The sequence below is a fragment of the Ciona robusta genome, chromosome 3 (genome assembly GCF_009617815.1).
Source record: "Ciona robusta chromosome 3, ASM961781v2".
Taxonomy (NCBI): domain Eukaryota; kingdom Metazoa; phylum Chordata; class Ascidiacea; order Phlebobranchia; family Cionidae; genus Ciona; species Ciona robusta.
The window spans coordinates 2,221,550-2,246,304 of record NC_143237.1 but is presented as its reverse complement, the minus strand read 5'-3'; the positions used below and the strand labels follow the sequence as shown (position 1 = coordinate 2,246,304).

The 24,755-nt window shown below is 34.3% G+C and overlaps 3 protein-coding genes and 1 long non-coding RNA gene across 16 annotated transcripts; 1 reads left to right on the top strand and 3 right to left on the bottom strand.

The window, feature by feature from the left end:
- The first annotated feature begins 21 nt into the window (after positions 1–21).
- On the top strand, positions 22–9,943 carry LOC149737624 (uncharacterized). Its single transcript, XM_089873864.1, has 7 exons — positions 22–115; positions 384–532; positions 872–983; positions 1,267–1,407; positions 2,778–2,920; positions 3,182–3,292; positions 3,536–9,943. Exons 1-7 carry the CDS (start codon positions 38–40, stop codon positions 3,732–3,734), a joined length of 933 nt encoding a protein of 310 aa, XP_089729990.1. The 5' UTR covers positions 22–37; the 3' UTR covers positions 3,735–9,943.
- LOC149737625 (uncharacterized) lies at positions 5,769–8,512 on the bottom strand. The gene is made up of 3 exons (XM_089873858.1): positions 8,228–8,512; positions 7,957–8,052; positions 5,769–6,999 (listed from the first exon to the last, which is right to left on the bottom strand). The coding sequence occupies exons 1-3, from the start codon at positions 8,383–8,385 to the stop codon at positions 6,042–6,044; spliced, it is 1,212 nt and encodes a 403-aa protein (XP_089729984.1). The 5' UTR covers positions 8,386–8,512; the 3' UTR covers positions 5,769–6,041.
- Positions 9,287–20,270, bottom strand: LOC149737623 (uncharacterized). 13 transcript variants are annotated; one of them, XM_089873822.1, is made up of 25 exons: positions 20,076–20,270; positions 19,289–19,425; positions 18,870–19,030; positions 18,480–18,774; positions 18,198–18,310; positions 17,869–17,997; positions 17,628–17,774; positions 17,089–17,186; positions 16,676–16,802; positions 16,344–16,472; positions 15,526–15,693; positions 15,040–15,132; positions 14,947–14,984; positions 14,482–14,593; positions 14,202–14,285; positions 13,559–13,648; positions 13,133–13,234; positions 12,385–12,576; positions 12,034–12,168; positions 11,720–11,794; positions 11,366–11,452; positions 11,057–11,221; positions 10,773–10,829; positions 10,391–10,522; positions 9,287–10,208 (listed from the first exon to the last, which is right to left on the bottom strand). In XM_089873822.1, the coding sequence occupies exons 1-25, from the start codon at positions 20,168–20,170 to the stop codon at positions 10,155–10,157; spliced, it is 3,015 nt and encodes a 1,004-aa protein (XP_089729948.1). In that variant the 5' UTR covers positions 20,171–20,270; the 3' UTR covers positions 9,287–10,154. The 13 variants fall into 13 exon arrangements, with proteins under 13 accessions (XP_089729948.1, XP_089729944.1, XP_089729946.1 ...); XM_089873818.1 differs by having other exon boundaries at positions 9,287–10,211; positions 20,076–20,269; XM_089873820.1 differs by having other exon boundaries at positions 9,287–10,211; positions 14,947–14,981; positions 20,076–20,269.
- Positions 20,271–21,991: 1,721 nt separating this feature from the next.
- On the bottom strand, positions 21,992–23,486 carry LOC149737622 (uncharacterized). The gene is made up of 3 exons (XR_016384548.1): positions 23,307–23,486; positions 22,967–23,080; positions 21,992–22,253 (listed from the first exon to the last, which is right to left on the bottom strand). It is a non-coding gene; the product is annotated as an uncharacterized LOC149737622 (long non-coding RNA).
- Between the last annotated feature and the right edge of the window lie 1,269 nt (positions 23,487–24,755).

Here is a 24,755-nt window from a genome sequence, read left to right as displayed (position 1 = left end):
TATACCTCAACACTGTTGAGATGACTATGTAACGATTATGTTGAAAAAGTTGGTTCGGTTACGTAAGCAGGTCTTTATCGTAACGCTGGTTGTATATGGAATGTTTCTGCTTAAGGTTGGTATTACATTAAGCATGGTCGACTATAGCGATATTTCTATTAGAAATATATTTCATACTAGAGTTATATCTATATCTGTACAGTAGGCCGTTTATTAGGTTAAAAGTTGTGGATAAAAATTTTGATTAAAATAATCACCCACAAAGTTACATACGTGGTAACTCGTAAGCGGACACAAAATGTTTGAAACGGAAAACCCGTGTTTTAGCGACTGTCGTTTTCCCGCCACGCGGGGATAAAGTAAGTTACACTCATTCTCTCAAGGTTGAAAATCGGTGCGACATTGGCGAAGTTGATGCAGTGTATACTTGGGTCAATGGATCAGATCCAAAGTTCTTGGCTTCACTTCAAATGTATGCTGATCATGGGACAAATGTTCGCAGTAAAAGATTCGCTGATCACGACCAGTTAAAGTAAAATTAATCCTAAAGTCTTTTTATTGGGTATAAAAATCATTATAAAATATTTTTTTGAGACTTGACGCTGCTATCATCGCGGGCGCATAGGTCCTTAGACAAGACACTGATCGGCAAACCCTGATGATGCCGCGCCGTATGGCAGTGATTATTGGTTCTTTATGATTACAAAGCAAACAAATGCTAGAAATTTTTTCTACAGTTTGAATACAGCGTGCGGTGGCAACAATATTTACGAATATATATATTTGATAAGTTTTCACCGAATGACTCTTTGCAAATTTGAAGGGTGTTTTAATCTCGTTTTGTTTTACTTTTATGTCAAAAATTAACCAGGTATTCGCTAAGATCGCTGCAATTATTCGCACCTTGGATAAGAAATATTTACATCGTCACCAATGGTCAAGTACCTGCCTGGTTGAACATAAGTCATCCAAATATCATTGTGGTAAGACAATGCTTTAAATGAAAAAAATATGTCTTTATTTTAGTTTGGCGGGACCACGACGTCGCTATAACACAGGTTACGCGTGTTGCTGTTGTTACTGCTGTAAATGTTGTAGCTTGACTCACCTAAACTTCATATTTACTAAATCGCGTTTTAAACAAGTAACACTTTATTCTTTGTTTACTACCAAATGGGACGAGTAAATGGAATAAAAACATGTACCATCTTACCTTACATGATTCTTCTTGCAGGATGTGCTGTTTACCCACCATTTTAACTTCAGGTAAAACACGATTCTCTGTTCCCACATGAAGAACATCTCCCGACATTTAGTTCACCGGCCATTGAAGTACATCTGCACAAGATTCCTAATCTATCTCCCTATTTTCTTTATTTCAATGATGACTTCATTCTGGGGTCTTCGGTAAGTATAGGATATTAATAACTTTATTAGAGATAGAGTATGGTGGGGGAAGACAGGATACCTTTTCATTTTAATTTTCCGTCCCAGTTGGTAGTAAACAAAAAGCATTCAAAGAAACACAAAACCGTAACCTTACAACTCTCTGTTGTTAATTGTTTTAAAACATGATCAGGATATTGGGATATTATGTGCTAAAGGTGTCCCGTCTTTCCCCAGTCTACTATACGTTATATACGTTGGTAACTGTTTAAAACATGATCAGGATATTGAAATATTATGTGCTAAAGGTGTCCCGTCTTACCCCACTTTACTATACGTTGTCGATTTTATCGGCCTGTTATGAAATGAGAGATAAAGAGCACAACGTTATAGTGTAACGAAAATTTCTCGTTAAGGTATATATATAGTTCAGACACCCTGCTTTACGGCCTACCGCTATACCTACTCTTAATCCCACTAATATTATAAATTGCTCTTTCATTAAAGGCGATAACAGCTGTAGCTACTACACGTTTAAAACGTGTTGAAACACAACTAAAAGAAAGCAGAGAATATAAAACAGTTGTACATAGTAACACGCCAGAGAGAGAACTAAACACGTTCTCGCTTTTGCAAGCGCCTGCGCCTCGGTATGCCTGCAGTCGCTAACGTGACGCAATATATACGTCCAATCAATAATTACGGGAGAAGGAATGTGAATAAAACAAAGTGACAGAAACACGTGAACGAACTCAAAACGCCGCATAACGGAAAAAGAAATACAAAACGAAGAAAACACATTAAAGGAATATAGTGAAGTGATTTTGACGTTACTATAGCATGGATAGTGAGGTAGTTTTAATTTTTCATTCTACCAACTTACATATAATTATAATGTCTTGATTTTGTGAGTGTGCTGGGAACACTTTCCAAATTAGACGACCCGATAATAATTAACCACTTGGTTGAATGAATGAATGAATGTAACTTACTTTATCCTCGCGTGGCCGGAAAACGACAGTCGTTATAACACGGGTTTAACACCTCGTGCCAGCTTACGAGTTACTATGTATGTTACTTTTTGGGTGATTATTTTATTTGATTTTTTAATGTGGGCTATAGCTGATAATTTAGACAACCCATTAGTGAGCACCGGGTCGGAGCAATTGCCGTTAAGTGTCTTGTTTAAAGACACATGCGCCCACAATGGTACAGCAACGAGCCTTAAACCGATTTTCTCTCGGTTACATGCAGGCGCGCTAACCACTTTGCCATGGCGCCGGACATAGCACATTAACTAATACCAAAATTAACAGTTATGGGACGGTTTCTCTCTGTGCATTTAGTAACTTTCCAGTCTGCCTTCATAACAACACATTCTTCATTAAAAGGTTTCAATAAACGACTTCATAACGAAGGATTGTGGTCAAAAAGTTTATTTTGCATCGAAGATTCCCCAGCATCGTAACCTGGATATAGAAGGCGGGGAAGCTCTTGTTTTGGGAAGAAAATTTGATCTTGAAGAAAATTCAAGGTAATTTTAACTGTGGACAAACGCCAATGTATAGCCTACTGACAGCTATTATAATTGCTCGATTTAAAAGTTATGAGTAACTGGTAATTGGTTACTTTTGGTATGTTATTGATTAAGCTTAGGTCGGCCATGTGGTAGTAGAAAGCCGAATAAAATTATGCCATTTTAATACGAGCTTGTTCACTCGTACTCAGCTCCCTTGTAAATTATAATTTTTGTATTTTGAAAATTTTAAAATATATATACTTTTTCGAAGAACAGAGCGGAAGATCCGTATATTGGGTCACTCCGGTTTACTGCGCACGTGTTCCACGTAATATACAATGCTGACGCCACCCACCAGATTTCACACATGCCCCACTTAATTAACCGGTAAGTTAAAATTAAATTTATTGCCCTTTCGTCAAGTAATATTTTCGTCAGTTAACCTTTAATACGTTGGTAGATTTTGCGAATATGAAAATGTCCGTAAAATAGCGTACAGGGACAAAGTGTCTCGCTGAACAAAATTTGTCACATTTGAGCCAATTAAATGTAAAGGTGTTCCTAACCTAACGTGCATAAAATTACTGTCAAATATAAATTATGCTTACAAGCACATTTGCTTTACCCCAGCAACACAATGAAGAAATTACAAAGCGAACTGCCATCTTTTTACCAGGAGACATCTTCACATCGCTTCAGACAAATCAACGACATTCAATTTGCATTAGCTTATTTCACTTACATAAAAGCCAAACATAACAATTATGGGGGAAAAATATTTCAACATCATCTTATGGCAAGAAATTTATTAAATATCAATCATATATAAGCTTTATGCTTTACTATATAATTTTAGGATGGGGAAAGATGGGACGCTTTATCCGACAAAATTATGTTAATTGTGTGTTTTATGGACCCCAAGAAACAGTTTTATTTGAACAGATAAAAAATGCTAATAGTAAGGGAATGCTAGTACCAATTCGTGGTATTAACCCAAAACCACCAGGTATTTTGAATTTAGAAATATTTGGCAATATGTGCTTACGTGTCTCATTTCCCCCACTTTTCTATATTGTATTGTTTTTTTTTACAATTTTCTTAAGTCAAAAAATTGTCACTTTATTGCAATTAAAGTTGGATCACTGTAAAATATAAGGGAATTTCTTCTTTATTTCATTTAATTTATCCAGAAAGACGCAGACATTGCTATGATATCAATCACCAACAATGTAGAAGAAGTTGCAACCTCGCTCCATCAACTCAACGGCAGCAAGTTTATCTGCATTAATGATAATATTAACTATGAAGACAGGTGGGTGGGTAACAGAATCAATATTAAAATATTACATTATAAAGCAAAACATGATACCCACTCTACTTAATAGAGATGTAGATAGATTATTGAAGTTACTGGAAGACTTCTATAAGAAGAGATATCCACATTCATCACAGTACGAGCTGTAATACAATTATATGCTGGTAAGTTAACTAACATAAATAATATTGTTAACACTAGCAGTGTTTACTTTGCTTAGCAGTGTTTACTTTGCAACCAGAGTTACATGGTTTAAACCCTTATGCTGCTATTATTGTGCGTGTATGTGTGACTGTTCTTGGTCAAGACACGTAACTGAAATTTCTCCAACCCAGTAGTTACTTACAGTAAATTAAAGTAGAGACTTGTGTCATAACGACTGCTGTTAACCCACCATGATAAATATTTATGTTCACCCATTTTTATAGGCACTAAGCAGGTAGAAATGGAATTTAGGTTACGTGACATAAATTTACCCAACTAAACTAAACATTTTAACAATCTTTTGTTGAGTTAATGCAATCATCCTAATTCACAACATAAAATTTGATAAAATTATCCGAAACAAAACATAAATTGAAGGAATGTAGCTTTACAATCATTAAATAACACATTTTTTAATTATCACTTAGAATGCAGTAACCAATAGATCAATTAAAACAACAAGGGGTAGAAATTAGAAGGATTATGACAGACGGCAATGTTATTGCTAACTAAATTGGATTAATGTCTTTTTAAAATATTATACTAATGAATTTAAACTAATTAAAAAGAGCGCAAGTATTTTAAGTTTAACAATTATGCTTTGATATTAAACAATATGACAAACAAGTTTCCTTACTGCAAAGGATGTCCCTCCTTCAGGTGTCAGACTCAACAGTAAGTTGATATCTTCTCAATTTCAAAACTGTGGAAGCAAGAAAATAATGAGATTTCAAATAAAACAAAGTGATTTTGACAAATTTATTAATCAATATAAGAATATGTTTCGATATTTGACAGGTTAGGTTTTTTGAAGTGGAAACTAATGCGACACGAATGCTAAGTAATAATAATATTTAGTGCGTTTTCAGAAACATGAGCCAAATGGACCCATCTTAAACTACTGGCCATATTGCGCATTTGTATTGAATTTCATGTAAACAAGCTTTTGAAATAAAATTGTCACCTTGTTTTTTGTGCGCGTTTCGGACACTTGTGAAGAATTTCTGCGTTGTACGATCGCATCGACGTGACATTTGTATTCAAATGTGCCGCAAACTTGCACGATGCAACTTTTGTTTCGCCGATAAAATATTATTATAACATAACAAGTATACAATGTACATACCACAGGTGTGGTTGCAATGGTAATTTATGTATATTGGTCAACTGATTGTTTTTTGGGTATCTTTATATTCTATCCTACATGATAAGACTGTTATCTAGGTTGCCAGGCAAGTAATGCTTATGGCAGCTTGACACCATTCACTGTTATACAAACATAAAACTTAATTCTTTATACAAAAGTTAAAATGGAATATTGGTTAAATAACAGCACGCAAGGTGTTAGGTGACAGCGAATTTAATAAAACTTAAATCCAGACGAACATTGCTTTATGTACATAATATTGACATCAGTTAGTTAAATTAGTCACGCAATTGTTTAGCGCCAATTACTATGTATTCTTGAGACTGCAGTTTATACAAAAATACAAAATCAGGGACACGAAATAAGAGAGAAGAACTTGTGTCGAAGTTAAAAACATTTTTTTTTATTTATAGTAACAATTAGTGTGGCAGTCATCTGAACATGGGTGGTAAAATGTTTAGCTGATCAGCTCAATAGTCACGGGCATGAGCATTTTGGCTGTACAGATCAGAGCTGTATGAGAACGAGGGTGAAGCTTTTGTCTCACCATATGAACCCAAGCCAAGGCTTGAGCTGTGTGGTTCATCTTTTACCGATGCTGCGGCTACAGCAGCTCTTCTCGCAATAAGAGCTCTTGTTAATGCGCTTGATGACTTTGCACTGCCAGCAGTTGGCAAGCTACGACTCAATGCCGATCCCGATGCTGGTGGGTGTGGCAGCCGTATTTTAACCATGGCGCGTTCACGGAGCAAGCTTAAATACTCCGGGGGTGGGGGTGGTAAGTTATAAGGATCAGGACATGCAATAAGACGCCTTTCATAAGGGTCAAGGATCTCTAAACGCCGTTTACGATCTAACAGCTCTAATAACTCCATTCTATCTTTAACAGGTGGTGGCAAAGCAGACTCAGAGCCAAACCCAGAATCCCCATTGGAACCATACCCATCATGCCCCATCCCATTACCCCGTTCCCTACCAAAGCCCCGAGCTATAGAAGGATAGTCTGGGCGTCCACGACCCATCATACCCCCTCGGCCTCCTCGTGGACCAAGCCCTCCCCGACTGCCGCCCCTCATACCAGAGCCAGGCGGACCCAAATCTCGAGTTTGATTTTTTGACATTTGTACTTTTAAAGGAATGCCTTTAAAATTGTGGCCATTCAATGCATGAATGGCAGCATCAGCAGCTGCATCTTCGATGTGAACAAAAGCGATTTTTCTGTCTTCCACAACGTCGCACTCCGCAACGTAACCGTATCGTGAAAATAAGTCGCGAAGTTCGCCCGAATACACCCCGTCTGGTAGATTGGCAACATGCAGCTTTGTGCAACCCGCTCGACGCGCCGATTTTGCGGTCGCCGAATTATCAACCATTGGCGCGTATCCGCCTCCGTATCCGAAACTGCCTCGCATGCCTCCTCTTCCGCCACTATAAATAAGGCTCGCCGTGTTAAGGAAACAAACAAGGCGAATGGCATGTTAAAAATTTTAAATTGCTTGATTTGTTATTGCTTGATGCACTGGATTGAATGTCAAATATCAAAGCATAATTGTTAAACTTAAAATACTTGCGCTCTTTTTAATTAATTTAAATTCATTAGTATAATATTTTAAAAAGACATTAATCCAATTTAGTTAGCAATAACAAACCATGTTTTGTACTGTTTAATATTAAATTTAAACGGCGCTAAATGGACCAGAACACCCTCGCATTGGTGCTATTTGTGTGTAGAATATAATTAATTATATTTACGGGAACAATATGTTGGAACAGCTTTATGCAGTTAACAGCAACAAATAAACTTTATTAAACTTAGCTAACACAATAAAAATGTAATGAGTATAACCGGTATGAATTAATAATTATTCGCGTACATTTTCTGCAGTCACAGCTGTTCAAACATTGCTGATAAACTGAACAAAGCTAATAATTGTAATACTAGAAGCCTTACAAATTTTGTGTAGCAGTTATCGCCGCATCAACATTACCTATTAGTATTATTAGAACATGTACAACCTTATACATACATCCCCATTTAGCTATTGCCAAGTCTATGCCAGATTGGAAAAACCACTTGCCCAGAGAATATTTCCTCCACAGTAACGTTTGTGTTTGGGGGAAAAGAGGCAATTTTCCTAACTCTTAACAAAATTTGAGGAAAAGTTGTTTGTGGTCAGTACTGGCATTATAAAAATCAACCCCCTAAAATTGTTAGACAAAAATCAGCTCCCAAAAAATGTTAAAAATCCTACAGGCAAAAAGCAACCTTCCCAATCTGGTATTTATCTTATGTGCATTTACCGTTTTTTTAAATATATTTCGAATTAGTTTAAACACTTGTTAACGCAAATTTCATTCTACAACATTACAAAGAATTATATTTACCGAAAACCACTCCCTCCCCTGTCTCGACCTCTTGATCCACTTTTACTTTTTTCAACATTGATTTGCTGACCTTTTACATCTCTCTTATCCAGGTTTCTGTAAATAAACGTATTCGAAAATAACTCACAATTCTGCTGAAAAATGGTCTTAAAAATGAATTTTAGAGAAATTTTGTATCACAAGACATCGAAAAAATGCAAACTTCAGATCAATTAAAATATACAAAAACGAAATGTTTAACCTAAAAATACTACGATAAAACAAAAAGTACTTGATTGCGTGTTCTGCTTCAGCATCGGTAGCAAGATGAACGAATCCGTAAGTTCCCAGGACATCACACTCTGTAACATTTCCGTACTGTTCAAACAAATCACGCATTTCCTCCGTCGTAACACCGTCGGCAATATTTCCAACAAATATCTTTACCATGGTTGTTATTTAATGTAACTAACCGCAAATAAATCCAAAAAATCGTTCTAACTTCTCAAAATTTTGAAAAAACGAAACGAAAGCGAAAAAAAAAATCTTCTCAGTGTTCTGTGAAATAATCGAGTGCGTCGATAGTAAATTTATTGCTGTTCATGCGGCAAGGTGTAGACTGTAGATGTTCATTTCGCCACGTTATGCAACCTATAGGTCTCGGATCTACATCCTATATGTGTTGTATATTCTGCACACATATAGATAAATGTCCATTATGTAACACTTATGTACTTCAGAAACATGTATTGGTTAAATGGAAAAGTAGATTACCCACTGGCAGAGTCTGGCCATTCACATAGTGCTCGTAGTTTATATATTGATTGGTTAACCATAGAAAATCTTACCATAAAGTTGACTGTGGTACAACATTCGAACTGTGTTTTAAGAGAACGGTTTGCATATAGCAGACGGCGAATTTACACTACACACCAGAGTGGACTTTTGTTACAAACGACAGCATGAGTAACAGGATGTGTTGCGAGTTGCGACCCGACCATCCGACATCAATTTTGGCCATCGATCGTTCGATACAAACGAAAAAAACTGTACACGGTCCTAGAATTTGTTACCCCCACCGTAAACAGTAAGGAAAAAGCCACAAAACCCCACCTACTCAACGGCGTTTATGTCATTGCTCTACCATTGAATCAGAGCTAACTGTACTATGGTCAGAGTCATTAAATCAACTCTGAATTATTATTTCCTGCTTTCCATACCCTTTCTTAGGGTTAACCCATGGTTATAAATATGCTATGCTGAACTTGCAACACAGGTTTCCAAAAACTGTATTGTAACCTGTCTAAATTCCAGATTCGTTTATGCGAAAGTACCAAATAAAACAATCATAGCCGTTGTGACTGTTTTTTTTATTTTGGTCCATATTGTCATTTCAGAATACATAACACCGTTAAAGAGTACGAATATATATGTAGGGCGATTACTCATTTTGGAGGGAAGCTAAACGTACTTTCTTTCTGAACCAAAAGAAGTTTTGGAATGGTGAAAAATTAAACAGCACAATTTTGCACAAGTATTGTGCTACACACCACTGTAAGCGTATAAACTGTACACAATATTATAAGCGAGGAATCGGAAACATTTCAAAATTTGTTTTATAGTGTTCGTCTCAATATTAGGAAGTATAACAAACACAACATACTCTATTTTAACTTCAATATTATTTTAACACTACAGCGGCAAATAGTAAACTTCTATTAGCACAAAGTATCACTTGGTGAAGTTTCAAATCTTGAAATATGTAGAATCTTAAATCCAAAAGGTCAACCATAAATCTAACTGCTTTTACAAACTATGCGCTACACGATTGCATACTAAATGCTTAAAGTTAAATTTACTAATTCCAATTTGTTACATAGATTGCACTTTAAATATTGGCAGATAGATAGAGCATCCATGATTTTTAGCGGCGCAAACGCTTCTGTCACACCCACGTACTGATCTTAGAAGTTAGGTAAAATAGGAAGAACTTCAGGAGCAGATCGCATAAGAAAAAAATCTTATTTATAATTAAGTTACCAATGCCAGGACAATTAGTTTTGAAGCTAGCATTGTTTGAAACTTTATATACAAAAGATCAGGTACTTTCCTAACGCTTTGGTTAACTTAAATCGATGGTTTTGGTAAAACTGAAATCAAGAATTAACCAAGAAGATTGTCAGTGTTTTTGTTAGCGACCTGTTTTTCTACAAGGGTATTTAATCTAAGTCACTTTCAGATGACGATGATGATGAACTGGATGAACCTTCCTTCTTCTGAAAGAAATATTTGTGTCGGCAATGCACAGAAAATACAACTAAAAGCATATTACACAGGTATCATTTTTTTACACAGCATTAAAACCGTAATGACTATATCAGGATCTATTTTAAAACAATTTATAAAAACATAAACTTTGAAGCGCAATGCTTTATGCAAAATTTTAAGGTTTTACCTTTTGCATAAGTTCCTTATTTTTCTCTCTTTCTTTACCAAGTTGTTCTTGTGTTTGTTTCAACACATTTTGTAATTTCCCAGCAGCAGCTCCTAAGTTCTTTGTGAGTGTTTTCTCTTTCTCCAGTCTCTCCTGTTATATTATATTAAAAATGTATCATTATTTATAAATAAAAAATATAACAGTAATAATATATAAATATATTAACACTTTCGCAACTGGAAACATGCATCAAAATAGTGCAAAAACAATTGCAAGAAACAATAAAGTAAACAGAAGTAAAAAAATATTTTTAAAATCTGTGAATTTATTAAAAACAAAAGATGATAACAAATTAAACATTGAAAAATCAAACAATGTAAGGCAGTTTAGGTTGTCTTGCCTTGAGTTTCGCAATCTCGTCAATGTGGCCGTTTTCTTGCACACTGCTGTCCCGTGACTGCATTCAAGAAAAACAAACTTAAAACGCATCCAGCAAACTTAAAGTGCAATTATATGTGATTATTTCAAACCATGCACGTTTGTTCATGCAATGTTGGCAGAATCTCTCGTATGCCATATTATGACACCAATCAGAGAAAGCTGTGCAACTCGTGTTTTATTAAACAAAATGACAAATGAACGTAAAGATGAACATGCAGGGTCCCCTCAACTTGCACTGGCTACCTGATCCTCGTGGGATGTGGATGCATTACTCTCGTCATGCTCAATGATGAGGAAGCCATGATCGTCCTCTGTTAGTTCCGCTTTGTTTATATCAATATCTGCGTCTTTGAGCGAGAGTGGGATAGGGGAAGAAGTATCCCGAGAGTCAGTGCCCGATTCACAAAGCTACATCATGTCATTGCATTGCATTACAGATGATTATGAGCATGTATATGAATAATTAAACGTTAAGCATGCTTACATGCCTGAATGACAACTATTAGTCACTAGCATTGGTGTTCTATCCATGCAAAACAAAGCACCACTCACCTCTTGTGTGTCGTTCACTTTCTCACTGGACAAAGAGGTTTCCAGTTCCCCACATTTCCTCAAACAAGTGTCCAATTCACTCTGCCTCTGTAAAGGAATAAATATTGTGATCAAAATTACCAAAAAATAATGCTGTTATTAATGCATGAGTAGAACACCATAGTAGTGACTAATAATTGTCATTCAGGCATGTAAAAGTCAGTAAATTAAAACTGCCCTTTGACTTAAAATTAAACTTCAAACAGAAGGTTTGAAAATTGTGGAGATATATAACAACAACAGATAATATTATTGGACTGCCATTTTTAACTTTTTCTGACACAGAAATACCTTGCTTTATAATATTTCTTTTACCTGTGCTACACATTCCTTCAAATTATCTCTTTCCTTCTCCATGTTAACAAGCATTTCAGTTTGTTCTTTTAATTCCTGGCAAAATAAATGGCAATAATAAATATTATGAAATTTAGATCATACATGCTGAACCTAATACAAATGGAATCTGTTTCTATTTTACAATTTCAACATAAAATTGTATCCAACTCTTAGTTTCACTTTTGCCAAAAAAATTGTTTTAATTTTTGTTCCATAAATTCGTTTATTTTAAGTTTTAAAATAAAATACAATTCTTACACACAATAAAACAAAAGAATAATATAATGACACACCTTGTTTGACTTAGAAAGCTGTTTCTCCAACTTTGAAACTTCTTCTTGTTTCTTGCTCTCCCACATAGCTGCTTGCTCCTGTTTATCTTTCTCAGACTTTTCGACACTTGATTGCAATTGATCAAGAATGCCCTCCTAATGCAAGCAAATGTAGTTGATCAAACACATGAAACATTGTTAAGTTAGCAGAAATCAAAAGAATGATAAGTATGCAGCAAAAATAAAGACTAGTTGGACAGTATTTAAAAAAAAAAAAAAAAAAAATGAAATAACATATTTAATATTTTATAAGAAATAAAAAAATGGAATAACATATTTAAGCTAACTCTAAGGGTCTCATATTTGTCTTACAGTATTCTTAAGGATCTCTTTAAACTGTAAAACTTCTTCACTCTTTCCTTTAATTTCTTGTTTTTGTTTATTTATCATTTCTTCGGTTTCCTTGTTCCTTTGGAGGGCAGCAGAGAGCGACTTCTCAAGAGCTCCCACTTGTGACTGGTATTTATCAACTTTATCGGCTTTGCCCTTCGCCTCTGATAGTTGCTGTTAAACAAGAACTTATTATTAGTCAAAATGTTGGACATTGCTTTACAGTTAAATTGAAAGTTATAAAGAAATGTTTCACTAATCAAGTTAACACTTTTAGGCTAGTATAGGGTACATACACAGCATAGATGTAACATTAGGGGTGTCTGTCACTCTTATCTTTGAAACAGGGGTGACGTCATGTATATTAGCCGTATTAGCACCTAAGTTTTTGCAACTAAAACAACTTTTACCTGCTGTTTTACGTGTCTATACAAACAAGGAAGACCAAATTATATTGCATTTACTGATCAATTAGGTTCGCTATGTTTGATTACTAGTATATAAACACTGTATTGGAGATAATGAGTAAAACGTATTTTAACAATGTCACCCTAAATATTACTGAAAATTCAAAAAAAACCTGCCCCCTATGATACCCAGAAACAGCATGATACCAAAGAGACAATGTGCCAATCCTTTTAACCTAGTACTCATGGCATACCAAGCTGCACGACCTCACCCATGTAGAATAGAAAAATAGCGCATAAATATTACACAGAAGGATTCAAACCTGTTTAAGATCTTGTAATTTATCTTCGTTATCAACAACTTCAGTAACAACGACACTCTCCGATGCTTTTACAAGGAAATTAGACAACCAACATTCAAAGTCCTGCAATATAAACATTAATTGATTGACGGATTGAATGAATGTAATTTACTTCCCGCAAATTTATTTAAATTTGAGCACAAATCACAACACAAAAATATCAAAACAGTAAGAAAGACAATATTCATTATTTGGTAAATCTACTGTATAGGGTAATATCTTTTGGGTTGTCTAAATTTTGAATAAATGTAAATTAACAACCAATCCAAAAAGTAATCACCCACGAAGTTATATTAATGGTAAGTTTTAATCAGGCGTATGAACCAGAAAGAAATATTAATTAAACACAAGTAACAGCATTAACAGTTACTGAAAATAATGTCTCACCTTTCCTTCTACTTTAACTGATGGGAAAGATTTCGAAAGTGATTTTTTCACTTGGTTTTCTGTGTCGAGCACTGCAGTATCTCGCTCGTCCTAAATATAAAAAAAGAAATAAATATTTAATATTTACTTCTACCAGAGGCAGATATTGATTTTTCGAATTAATTTACTTATGAAATAATGAAAAGTAAAATAATGATGCATATGCTAACATGCATGGATTAGCAAGCATTGCACTACATATTAATAATATAGATGCAATTGTACTTTATTTTACCGGTAAAAGACAACAGCTTCAGATTTTTAAAAATTATTCAATACTGTTCCTTTTTTAGAAAAATGATTTTAAATATTTTTTGGCCATTTTATTACAAGTAATAACAATATACTAATAATTTAATTTGATGCAAAATAACGAAACAACTAAAGCAACTAGACAATTATTTAACAAAAAGGTAAAACTAGCTGAAACATTATATATTTATAGTTTGGCAAAATTTCTTTTTAATTAAAACTTAAAACATAAAATAATGAATTTTTTTAAAGAAACAATAAACAAAATGATCATCTAAAAGCTAAAATGTGAACAAGTGATATTTTACTGCATATTATCCATCAAACATGCAACAAACATCAACATTAAGACCTTCGCAGCGGAACATTTTTCACGAGCAACTTTTTCTGCGGCAGCTACAGCCTCCATTGCTTTCCAATTCCTCTCTCGCAACTCCTGTACCAGCGCGCACCAAAAATATGAAAGCAAAATCACCCGACGGAAAAATACAAAAAAAATTGACAAAAACTATAAGCTTCGTAAAAAAAATTTTCCTGAGAAAAAATATCCCAAAAACAACACCACAGATTAAGCTACCAGCAGTGGTGTTAGTCCTCCCATGTTATACTAGTCCCACAAAGCTTGCACTTACATTGTTTTTCTTGTCAAGTTTTTCAACTTGGCTTGCAGCCTTCTGAGATTGCTCTGTCAGATCATCAAACCGCTTTTGAAGTTCAGACAATGCACCTTCTTTTTCTTTTAACCTAAATAATTTTTTTTTTATGTTATATATCAAGTCATCATTCTTGTAAAAGCTTTTCTTAGTATAATTTAGGTAAAAAAAAACTAATTAGCAGCATGTAAGTAACATTAACAAAGCTTCTTCGTGAGATCTCATATGTTGGTCTATGTTCATATTTCCCAAAGAAAAAGTTTGGAAAACACCAACTGTACTATTACTTTTATTGTGGGTTATAAAACATGCACAGCCAAAGTACATTTGCCAGGTTAATCAAGCAGGGTACTTATGCATACCAGCTTTGAAGGTAACTGTATATTAACATTGTCACCCCAGATTTGTTTAAAAGTTAAAAAGTAAAAACATAATGCTACTTACTGTTTTGTCACATTGGTTACTTCGTCACTTCTTCCCTGCTAATTAGCAAACATTAATAAAGTGAATCATGTTAGTTTAAAAAGAACTTCTTACCTTATATTTATTAACTTCTTCTGTAGCTTTGTTGAGTTGTTCAGTAAGCGATGTCGCTTTCAGGTTAAGTTGATTGTTTTGAGATTGAAGACGCTGAAAATAATGCGTTATTAATACATAGCAACACAATATTTAATGTATTGGGCCAAATCTCAAAAACAAAGCAAAATGTACAGCAATTACTTATTTCATATTATCATATAGCAATTAAAGTATTTTTTATGTTATTGACATGTATTTGTCAAACACAATGTATAAATCAACGTTATGTTAAATGATTGGTGACAACATTGTAAGCACAAAAAAACAAAACTAAAACATGTGGTGTAACATTTTAGCGGAGGGGTCAACACTCGGGAGATTATTTTTTACGATATGTTTGGCTACCTAATTAAAAACAGTGTAAAAAGTGTGGGGCACCATTTTGTGTGATTGACACTTTAGTTTAAAACCCTCAACCCATAAATCACGTTATGATTTATTTACCGCAAATTCATCAGCTGTGCTTTGTTCGTTTGCCTCCATAGCTGTGAGTCGATCTTCCAATGCTTGCTTCGTCTCTGCAAGACTTCCATACTCACTCTCTAGCGCAGACCGCTGGTCATTTTGCTCGGTAAGAAGAACCACTTGACTTATAAGTTGGGAGGATTTCGCCTGGTAGTTGGTTTAAATTGGAAAAACAACTTTAAACAACATCCAGTGTAAACAGATGTGAACACAAGCATTTTGATGGTTTTTACGTTTCATGCATTGAGCCAGTGGTTCTCAACATTAGTTTGACATAAATCAATCAAATACTTTTTAACAGAAATTGAAAAATGTTAACCTTTTGCAAAAAATAATAAGTTTTACAAACAGTTCAAAAATGAACAATGTGTTTATGTCAAAAAGTTAAAAACCACTTCATCAGGTTAACAATACTAACCTAAATCACCTACTAACTACAACTAATACATGCAGATTCTAAAGCATAGCAGAAATTAATCCATTAATAAAACTTAAACCAATGCGATTAGAAGTATTCACCAAATATAAATAAAGCATGTAAACTAAAGGTGTATGGATGATTTGTGGATGTAAGACTTGGTTTTAAACATTTGTGCGAAAGATGTCCAGTGTTAATGTAATGTAATTTGCTTTATCCTCGTGTGGCTGGAAAACGACAGTGGTTATAACTTGGGTGTTTATACACCTCATGCCAGCTTACGAGTTACCATGTATGTTACTTTGTGGGTGATTATTTTTTGGGGTGGGGTAGATTTATCCTTTTATTTTAATAAGGACCACTGCAACTTTGTGCATACCTGTGTGGACTGAAGATGGGTTTGAGCTTCCTGAAACTCAGACTCAAGCACTCCATACTTTCCTTCAGTGGCTTTAAGCTTTGCTGCCATGTCTTCTAATCGTTTGGTATATGACTGTTCAAGTTGTGCCTATGCAATTTCCTCCATCAAATTATATCCAGCATTAAACACCACAACCCATGATCAAGCAAATCACCCAAAAAATTAACAATTTTTAACTACAGTGGCCAGTTACCGTCTAACACCAAATGAAGGGGGGGAAATGAAATAAATTAAAAGGTGTTCTCTACCGCTCTTAGTGATCATGCATGTTGCTAAGCAACAACGGTCACCTGGTCTTGATAAGTTCCAGAATATTCTGCGATCTTTCTTTCCATCTCTACCCTTATTTGTTCATTTTCCTTGAGTTTAGCCTGGCAGGCAGAGACTTCATGCGCAAGACGGTCTTTCTCTGCGACCCTACACAACATTTTTTTAAGTAAAAAGCTCTACTGCTGAAGAAAAAGGAAAAAACAAGGTTTCTTCTATTAAAAAAGTAAAAAACAAAAATTATTGTGTTAAAAAATCGTTAAAAACAAAAAACATTGTCTTCTGGTAAAAACATTTCCAGTTAGGTGTTGCAAAAAAATGCAAAAAAATTATATCATATATTAACTTTCTTATAAAGAAAAATTGTTAACATTTTTCAAAACATTTTTTGTAAATGCTTTTTAATTTCTCTATAACAAATGTTCAAAAAACTAACTGTGAAGCATTTGCTTGAATTGTCATCTTCAAAATATCGTTTTCCTCTTTCATCTTCTGCAGAGCATCACCACTGCTGTTCACAGACTTCAACTTTTCCTATAAACAGAAAATTGTCATTAGAGTAAGCTATTCCAGTTTAATTACCAATGAAAATATTTTTGAGTTTCATGCATGTAAGTAAGAGTTTGCTGAAGTCGTAAAAGTTCGGTTTTAATATTATTATCATGGAGATTAGAGAACATATTTCTGTTTAGTCAAAAATTCCAAATAAATAAGATCATTTCGACACGTGGCAGTATAATAGCAATTGCATGCAGACTGGGGGTCAGCCATATTTTTAGCAGAATACTGAGTTACCTAAAAGAAAACACTCAATCACATTCCTACTTGATAAGCAAAAAAAAATATCATAAAATTTGCAAATGTTAAGTTTTTTAACATATATCATAGCGTTAAATCATTTTAAAAAACATTCTCATCAAGCAAATCTGCATGAAGGACTATTAAAAAATTACAAATTTAGTGAGGAAACTTCACCTGCATTACTGTGATCATCTTTTTATCTTCTTCCATTTGGGTTTTGGTGCGAGCCTGATATTCATCAAATGCTTTCATTGTTTTCAACAATTCTTCATCAGATTTTTGAACCTCACTTTTTTGTTGTAACTTAGCTTCCTGTAATGCCTGTGCACACGCACACAAAAAAAACGTTTAAAAAATAAACAAAATATGCATCAATGCAGTAAAACTGTAGTTTTTTTCCATAAAAAAAAGTTACCTGGTTCAGCTGCTGAATTTTTTGACTCTGCACTTTTGATTGAGAAACGGCATTCTGCATTTCCACAGATTTGCTCTCATATTTACGTTGCAGTTCAGCATATTGTTGCTTGCTTACATCGTTACCAGCCTGTAAACAATGACTCATCAATTATTATCATTAATAACAGAACAATTACTTCCGCAACCAACTTTAAATCCAAAATTAAACTTTATTTCTATAAATAGATATACATATTGTTTTTGTTACATTAATATACTGTGTATAACAAGGCAAAAGGTTTTTTATAATAATAAAATACTCTGTATAAGAATGCAGAAATGACTTACAGTTGCCCAATCCCCACTAGCACTTTGCAAGCGTTGATTCAATAATTCAACCAAATAATAAATAGTGGAGTCATCAATATCTGCTGACGAGACTGCTTGAATAATAGGGTGCTCTGAAAATAAGAAAACAAATGTAAAGATTTCAACCAAAAAAAAATGTAAAGATTCCAACCACAAAAAAATGTAAAGATTCCAATCCCATAAGTTAAATCTAAAGATAGCAATCCCTCTAAATAAATGTAAAGATTCCGAACACAGTTTTGACATGTCATTCATTCAAACCTTCTTGCTGTTTCCTTCCCTTCTTTTTCTTGGATTTCTGTTCTTGGTTTCCTGAATCGACAGATTTCACGTCTTCGCTGAAAGAGACTTTATGCTGTCTCGGTTTACGTGGCTCCTCAACTTTTGTTTCCTTGGCTGGCTCAGCGGACTTCTTGCTTGACTTTACTGCAGGTTTAGATTGCACATTATCAGCAACAGTTGGTTTTATAACTGGTTCCACTTTTTTCGCTTTTGGTTCAGGTTTTGGTTGTTTTTCCTTCACTGGTGCGCTGGACTGCTCAAGTTTGGCAACCTGCTATGGATTTGATCAATAAATGAATTTATTTCAATAACACCAGACTATGTCCGTGCAGTAAGACACATTGTTACAAAGTGATTATAAATCAATACCTTTGCTGGCGGGTCTGAAACAGGGGTTGTTGCTTTTACTTTCTTAGTTGGTTTTTCTTTCTTTGGTTTCTTCTGTTCGTCAGCAGCAACAGTGGTTGGAATACTTTGTACTGGATGAACAGTGGTTTGCTCTATCACTGGTTTCCCATTTTCGGTGTTGCCTAAGTTAATTTTAACAAAATGTTAACAAAGTTTTCACACCTATATAGTTAGAATTAAAACTTGGTAGGCTTAAAAAAAGGTGTATAATGATAAATTAGACAAAGACAGCAAAGTTTACTGCCACAATAAGTTATACATTCATTCTATTCTATATGAGTAAGTTCCTTGTCAAGCAGCTAGGATTAATTGGCGCATTATTCCAGACTAATATGTTATAGTTTTCCTATAAACATATATATTTATACATGTCACTATACCTTTCTTTTTTTTAATTTCGAATTTCTTTTTAAAGAACTCCCGCTTCTGCTTGCTCAAGCGTGACCTCTCTTTATCCTCCAGCTCTTTCTTCCTCCGTTGCTCGGCAACAACGTCTTCAAAACTCGTCTCTTTCATGCTGAATGTGTTCAATATTTTTATAAATGTTAACATTTCAATTTTTATAATTTTGACATAATTAACGTAGGTACACTATTAATTTTTTTATACATGTTAATAATTAAAATTTTCTAATTTTCACATGCTTAATACAGATATTAAATTGAAATTTTCATAATTTTTCCTGCTCATTGTAAAATTGAAGATACAATAATTAATATATATTTTTTTAGTTAATGTGGAAAGTTAAAAATATCATATAGTAATTGTAGATAGGCTTTTTATAAATGTTGAAGGTGGAATGTTTCATAATTTTACACAATTAATGTTGATATTCAATCCTTTTATAGTTAATATGGAAATTTGAAAATATCATATGCTAAATGTAGTAGATAGGTTATATAAAGATTTTCATAAAGTAAATAAAAATAATTGAAAAATTGAATAGTTTTATTGACTACAACATTACATAATATTCAGATTGAGAAGTTTATTGCAAGCGTGTATTTTTTTATTTTATGGATCGCAACGTTTTCATTCATATTTAATATAAATAGGTTAAAACGATTTCTTAACAGTCTGTTTTTAGATCGTGTGTCTTTAAAGATATTTACATTCACCTATCTTTAATATTGCAATGTATAAAACTAATTAACAGATAAATTATACCTGAAGAAAGAAATAGCTGCCATCAGCAATCCACCAACAACAACTGCCATTCCAAATCCAACCATTGACCACAAACCAGGATCCATAATTTCCATGTTTAAGTTTACTTGATAAATGTCTTGCACAAGAATCTACAATAACTGCCTGATTCTATTTTTATGAGTCAAAATACTGTAATATTAAGTTTAATATTAAATATAGATATATATTACTTGAAAAAATAACAATTTATACAGATACAAACATTTTATAACTGTTTATACAGAGACTAAGTTATACACCATGGCAAATCGTGCCTATCTGAATACAGCAAATTATACTCCGGTTAAATTTGCGTATAACAACCTTATATACATTATTAGTATGCGCTAATAAGTTTGCATAATTAAATCAGTATCCTACGATTCTACAAAAGTGTAGTCAAAGCAAAACCTAGACAACCAACCAGCTGACAACTCGCCGACATGCAAACTTTGTTCTGAATAGCAGAAGCGGCCGTCTCGTCGCGTTCGACGTCATAAAAATAACGGGGAAGTGCCATGTCAACAAGACCTACATACCCGGATGTGAAACGCGTAGGAGTTTTGCCACGTAACGTATCAGGGAATTTCCCAAAAAGGAAAGATCGGTATCGTGAAATTTGTAAAGTGTTGAACACCGAATCCAATATACAACAAGTACTAACTAGTTATATTACCTAATTTTACAAATAAATAGTACAGTTTTACGCCTAGAAGGGTCTAGGGGGATAAGGAATAAGAAATGAATGATGAACAAACGGGGACGTATCGATACGATACGGACTCTGATTTGTTATATTTGGCTAAGAAATATAGGCTAATCTTGAACCGAACAGTTGATTTTACTTTTGTTATAGATAAACATCATACAACAATTTGTTTTTTAATGCAAATCCATTTGACCTCTAGTGTTTCATTCGTTTCTATAGGGTTTTCAAATGTGTTCATTATCTTATAAACTGGTTTTGATGCTTACGAAGCGGCCAGATCAAAATTTTAATACAGGTTTTCTTTGGTGCTCTACAGGTTGTGGCTTTGTACATCTCATGCATGTATGTGAGTGATCAAGTAAAATTTCGATCACAGTACATAACAGTGACCACTAAGTTGACTTGTAACCATTACCGTTTGTTGTTTTGCCGAAGGCCATACACGCATACAATGGCAACACTATTAAGTTTCAAATCTAGTATCCCCTGGCCACGGATTCATTGTTTTTAATGACCACTGTAGGACCAACACTATTATATGGTGGTTACGAGCGTTGGCCCAATTCCCAACAATGAACGACACTGGCAATATATGCGGATAAAGACGCAGTCGAACTTTAGTATAGTAGGGTGGGGGAAGATGGGACATATTAACATTCTATTTTCTCAAACCATTTTAGTGGTATACAAAGAAAATTCTTATACGGTATATTTAGTGGTATACAAAGAACATTTTTATACGGTATAAAATGTGCTTACATTATAAAAGAAACAAAGTACGTTGGGTGGGTAAGGAAGCAGCATTACCTATATGGCTTTATCCAATAGCACGATGCTGTTAAAACATATAAGTTTCCTATTTCATACACATTTTGCCCGGGTATGAGTTACACAATATGCAACTTTGTGTGGTTGTTTTGCCATTTTATACGGCACCGGGCACTTTAGCCGGAGTGTCATACAGGGTATACGAACTTGCGACTGTGTAAGTTGTGGTTTAAGTCTAAGTTTTACAGTACTGTGGGGTAAGATGATATAGGCCTACCTTTATTTCGGTAAGATGAGATACTTACTATAGAGAGTACAGTTACTACATGTTCACGGTTTAAAACTTTTAGTTAACAAAATCTAATACCGCAAACTGCCCTTGCTACATTTTTACTCACCTATAACAAACCGGCAACAATTTCAATAGTGTAATTTAATTTGGGTACTAGATATAAACAAAACAATTGATTCTGTTACAGAGTGAATTCTAATTACGGCCAAATCTGGCCGAAATCGTATAGGTTCTCGAACAATGACCTTACTCATATATAGTATAAGTGAACAAGTTACATAATGGAACACAACGTAGCAAAATTATTCAACGAGAATTAAAACTGTTAATAAGGTTTAAACGATTGAAAGCCACGTCTGTTTAGCAAAGGTTGATTTCAAGGCGACCCCTGCAAAATAAAAAGCTCTTAATATAATTCAAAAGGATGATGATCAAATAATGTAGTAGGGTGGAGAAGATAGGACACCTTTTCATTCTATTTTCTCGTCACAATCGGTAGTAAACAAAGAAAATTCAAATAATTATAAAACTGTATCTTCACGACTTCTATAGGCCGTTGTTAATTGTTTAAAACACGATCAGGATATTTAGATATTGTGCTAAAGGCGTCTCATCTCCCCCACCCTTATATAGTAGGGGCCATGCTGATCAGTTAAAGACCTCTTAAATTAGTTTTGTAAGATAAAGATATTAGTACATCTATATAGTATACTATGGGTTAGATGGGACATTTTCACATAATATTCAAACATCATGATCGTGTTTTAAACTATTGACAACGGTATATTCTGGGAGTTACATAAGGATACGGTTTAATAGTTTGGATGTTCTACGTTTACCACCAAATGGGACGAGAAAATAGAAAGAAAAAAGAAAATAGAAAGAAAATCTTCTCGCGTTGCGGTTCAACAACAATCGTTATAAAAACGGGTGTTCTGTTCCACACACCTCGTGCCCGCTTACGAGTTAACATGTAACTTGGTGGGTGATATTTTTTAGATTGGGGCAGGCGCGCTAACCGTTGTGTCACCACGGTGAACAGAATTCGTGTTGCGATTAATACTCTTAGCCAAACTTTAAACAGCAGGTACTTGCACTTACTCGTTGCATCTTTGTGCATGCCTAAGAAGACAGTGGTTCGAAAACTGTCTGGTGCGAGGTTCTCCGTTGTATAGCCAGCATCCTCTCACTGGCATATACTCCAATGTGCATAACCTGAGAAAAATTGTAATTTAAATTGGTGCAACGTATTTGAACACTATATCGGTAAGTTTAGCAGCCACGGTTTTATTTAATTTTTTTACCACGATATAGTGTTTTAACGACTTCAGTTTTGCTGCTATAACTTTCCCCTCTTCGTTGTTTTAATTAATCTGATTTTGGTTACCGTATCCGAAGAGACAAATACAATTTTTGTTTTATGTTTTTATGTGCAACTCACCCCAGACAGTTAACCAGTCCATCTTCGTCTGGCTGAGACAGTGAAGCGGAATATGAATATCCCACCAACGAAACCACTAACAAACAGATAAGTAAAACTTTCATAGCGCAGATTTAATTTTGCAGTTTCAATATATAATACTTGCTCGTTCTGTTAAAATGTTAACAAATTATATAACATCAAGTACATAAGTATGCACAAGCAACTAATATATATTAAGTTAATACAAGCTGTTAAACCTATAACTTATCTAACTGGGCTTTAACCCTTCTCTATGCAGCACAGCAAATCTAAATCAACTTTCGAGTATAATCATATATGGTCGCTGTAGAACTTCCTTTTATACCAACACCTACAAATTATTTTCTCTCTACGCTCATTCGTCACCCCAAAACACGTCATAGAATCTCTGCTGAATTGCTCAACAACATGTTGACCTACGTCACCGACGTCAAACGGTTGATTAAGTTTCGTTTCTTTAAAAAATCTTTAAAACTTACAAAAACACCACTGCCTTAATTCTAAAGCAACTAACTGTATATGAACGATAAATTACTGAAACCGCTATCTTTGTTCTCGTTTTTCACCACTTCAAACATATCAACCAGCCTTGGACTTTGATTGTGGCTGTATAGGTTTTGCAACTAGAGCATTTTGTTATTTACATCAACCGTTAAGTAAATATTGACTACCAGAGGTTCCTGGGATATAAGGTCAATTAGCAGATAAGGTGACACGTAGGCTATCCGGTTAAACTGCTGACCAATTGCTGACTTAATGCGTTTGAAAACATTCACACGAAATCAGCACAGTCGATATTCGAAACATCAGAATAAATATAACGCTGTGTGACATTTCTGTTTGTTTGAAAAGTTAATGATTATACCAGGGGTGGTGCAACGGTGTACCGCCATAAATCATTTTACTTTGGTAATATAAAGTTTAATACTTTACATGGCAATAGTAATCATTAAAAGTTTTTATAATATTATTTTGCAACTTTGGTGTAATCCAACAAATTAAACTAGTTGTGTTAGTTTCTTTACCACGTAAACTTTTTAGGGTGGGGAAGATGGGACACCTTGGTATTCCATTTTCTTGTCCCCATTGGTAGTAAACAAGAACATTCAAAGAATTATAAAACTGTATTCTCACGACTTCCATATATACCGTTGTTAATTGTTTAAAACATGATCAGGATATTTGAATATTATGTGCTAAAGGTGTCCCATCTACCCCAACCCTACTGTATACAAATTTAAAACAGTAATATTGTGCTAACTGCAATCATGATTTAAATCAGATTGACCCCTGCTGCCTATTTTCTCATGTTAACGTAACTCAATTTTCTCACAGAACTCACTACTTTTATCAGACAAAACCAAACTGGTCAAAATATAAAAGCCAATTTTATTTAACTACGATATTAAATTGATGATTTAAACCCGC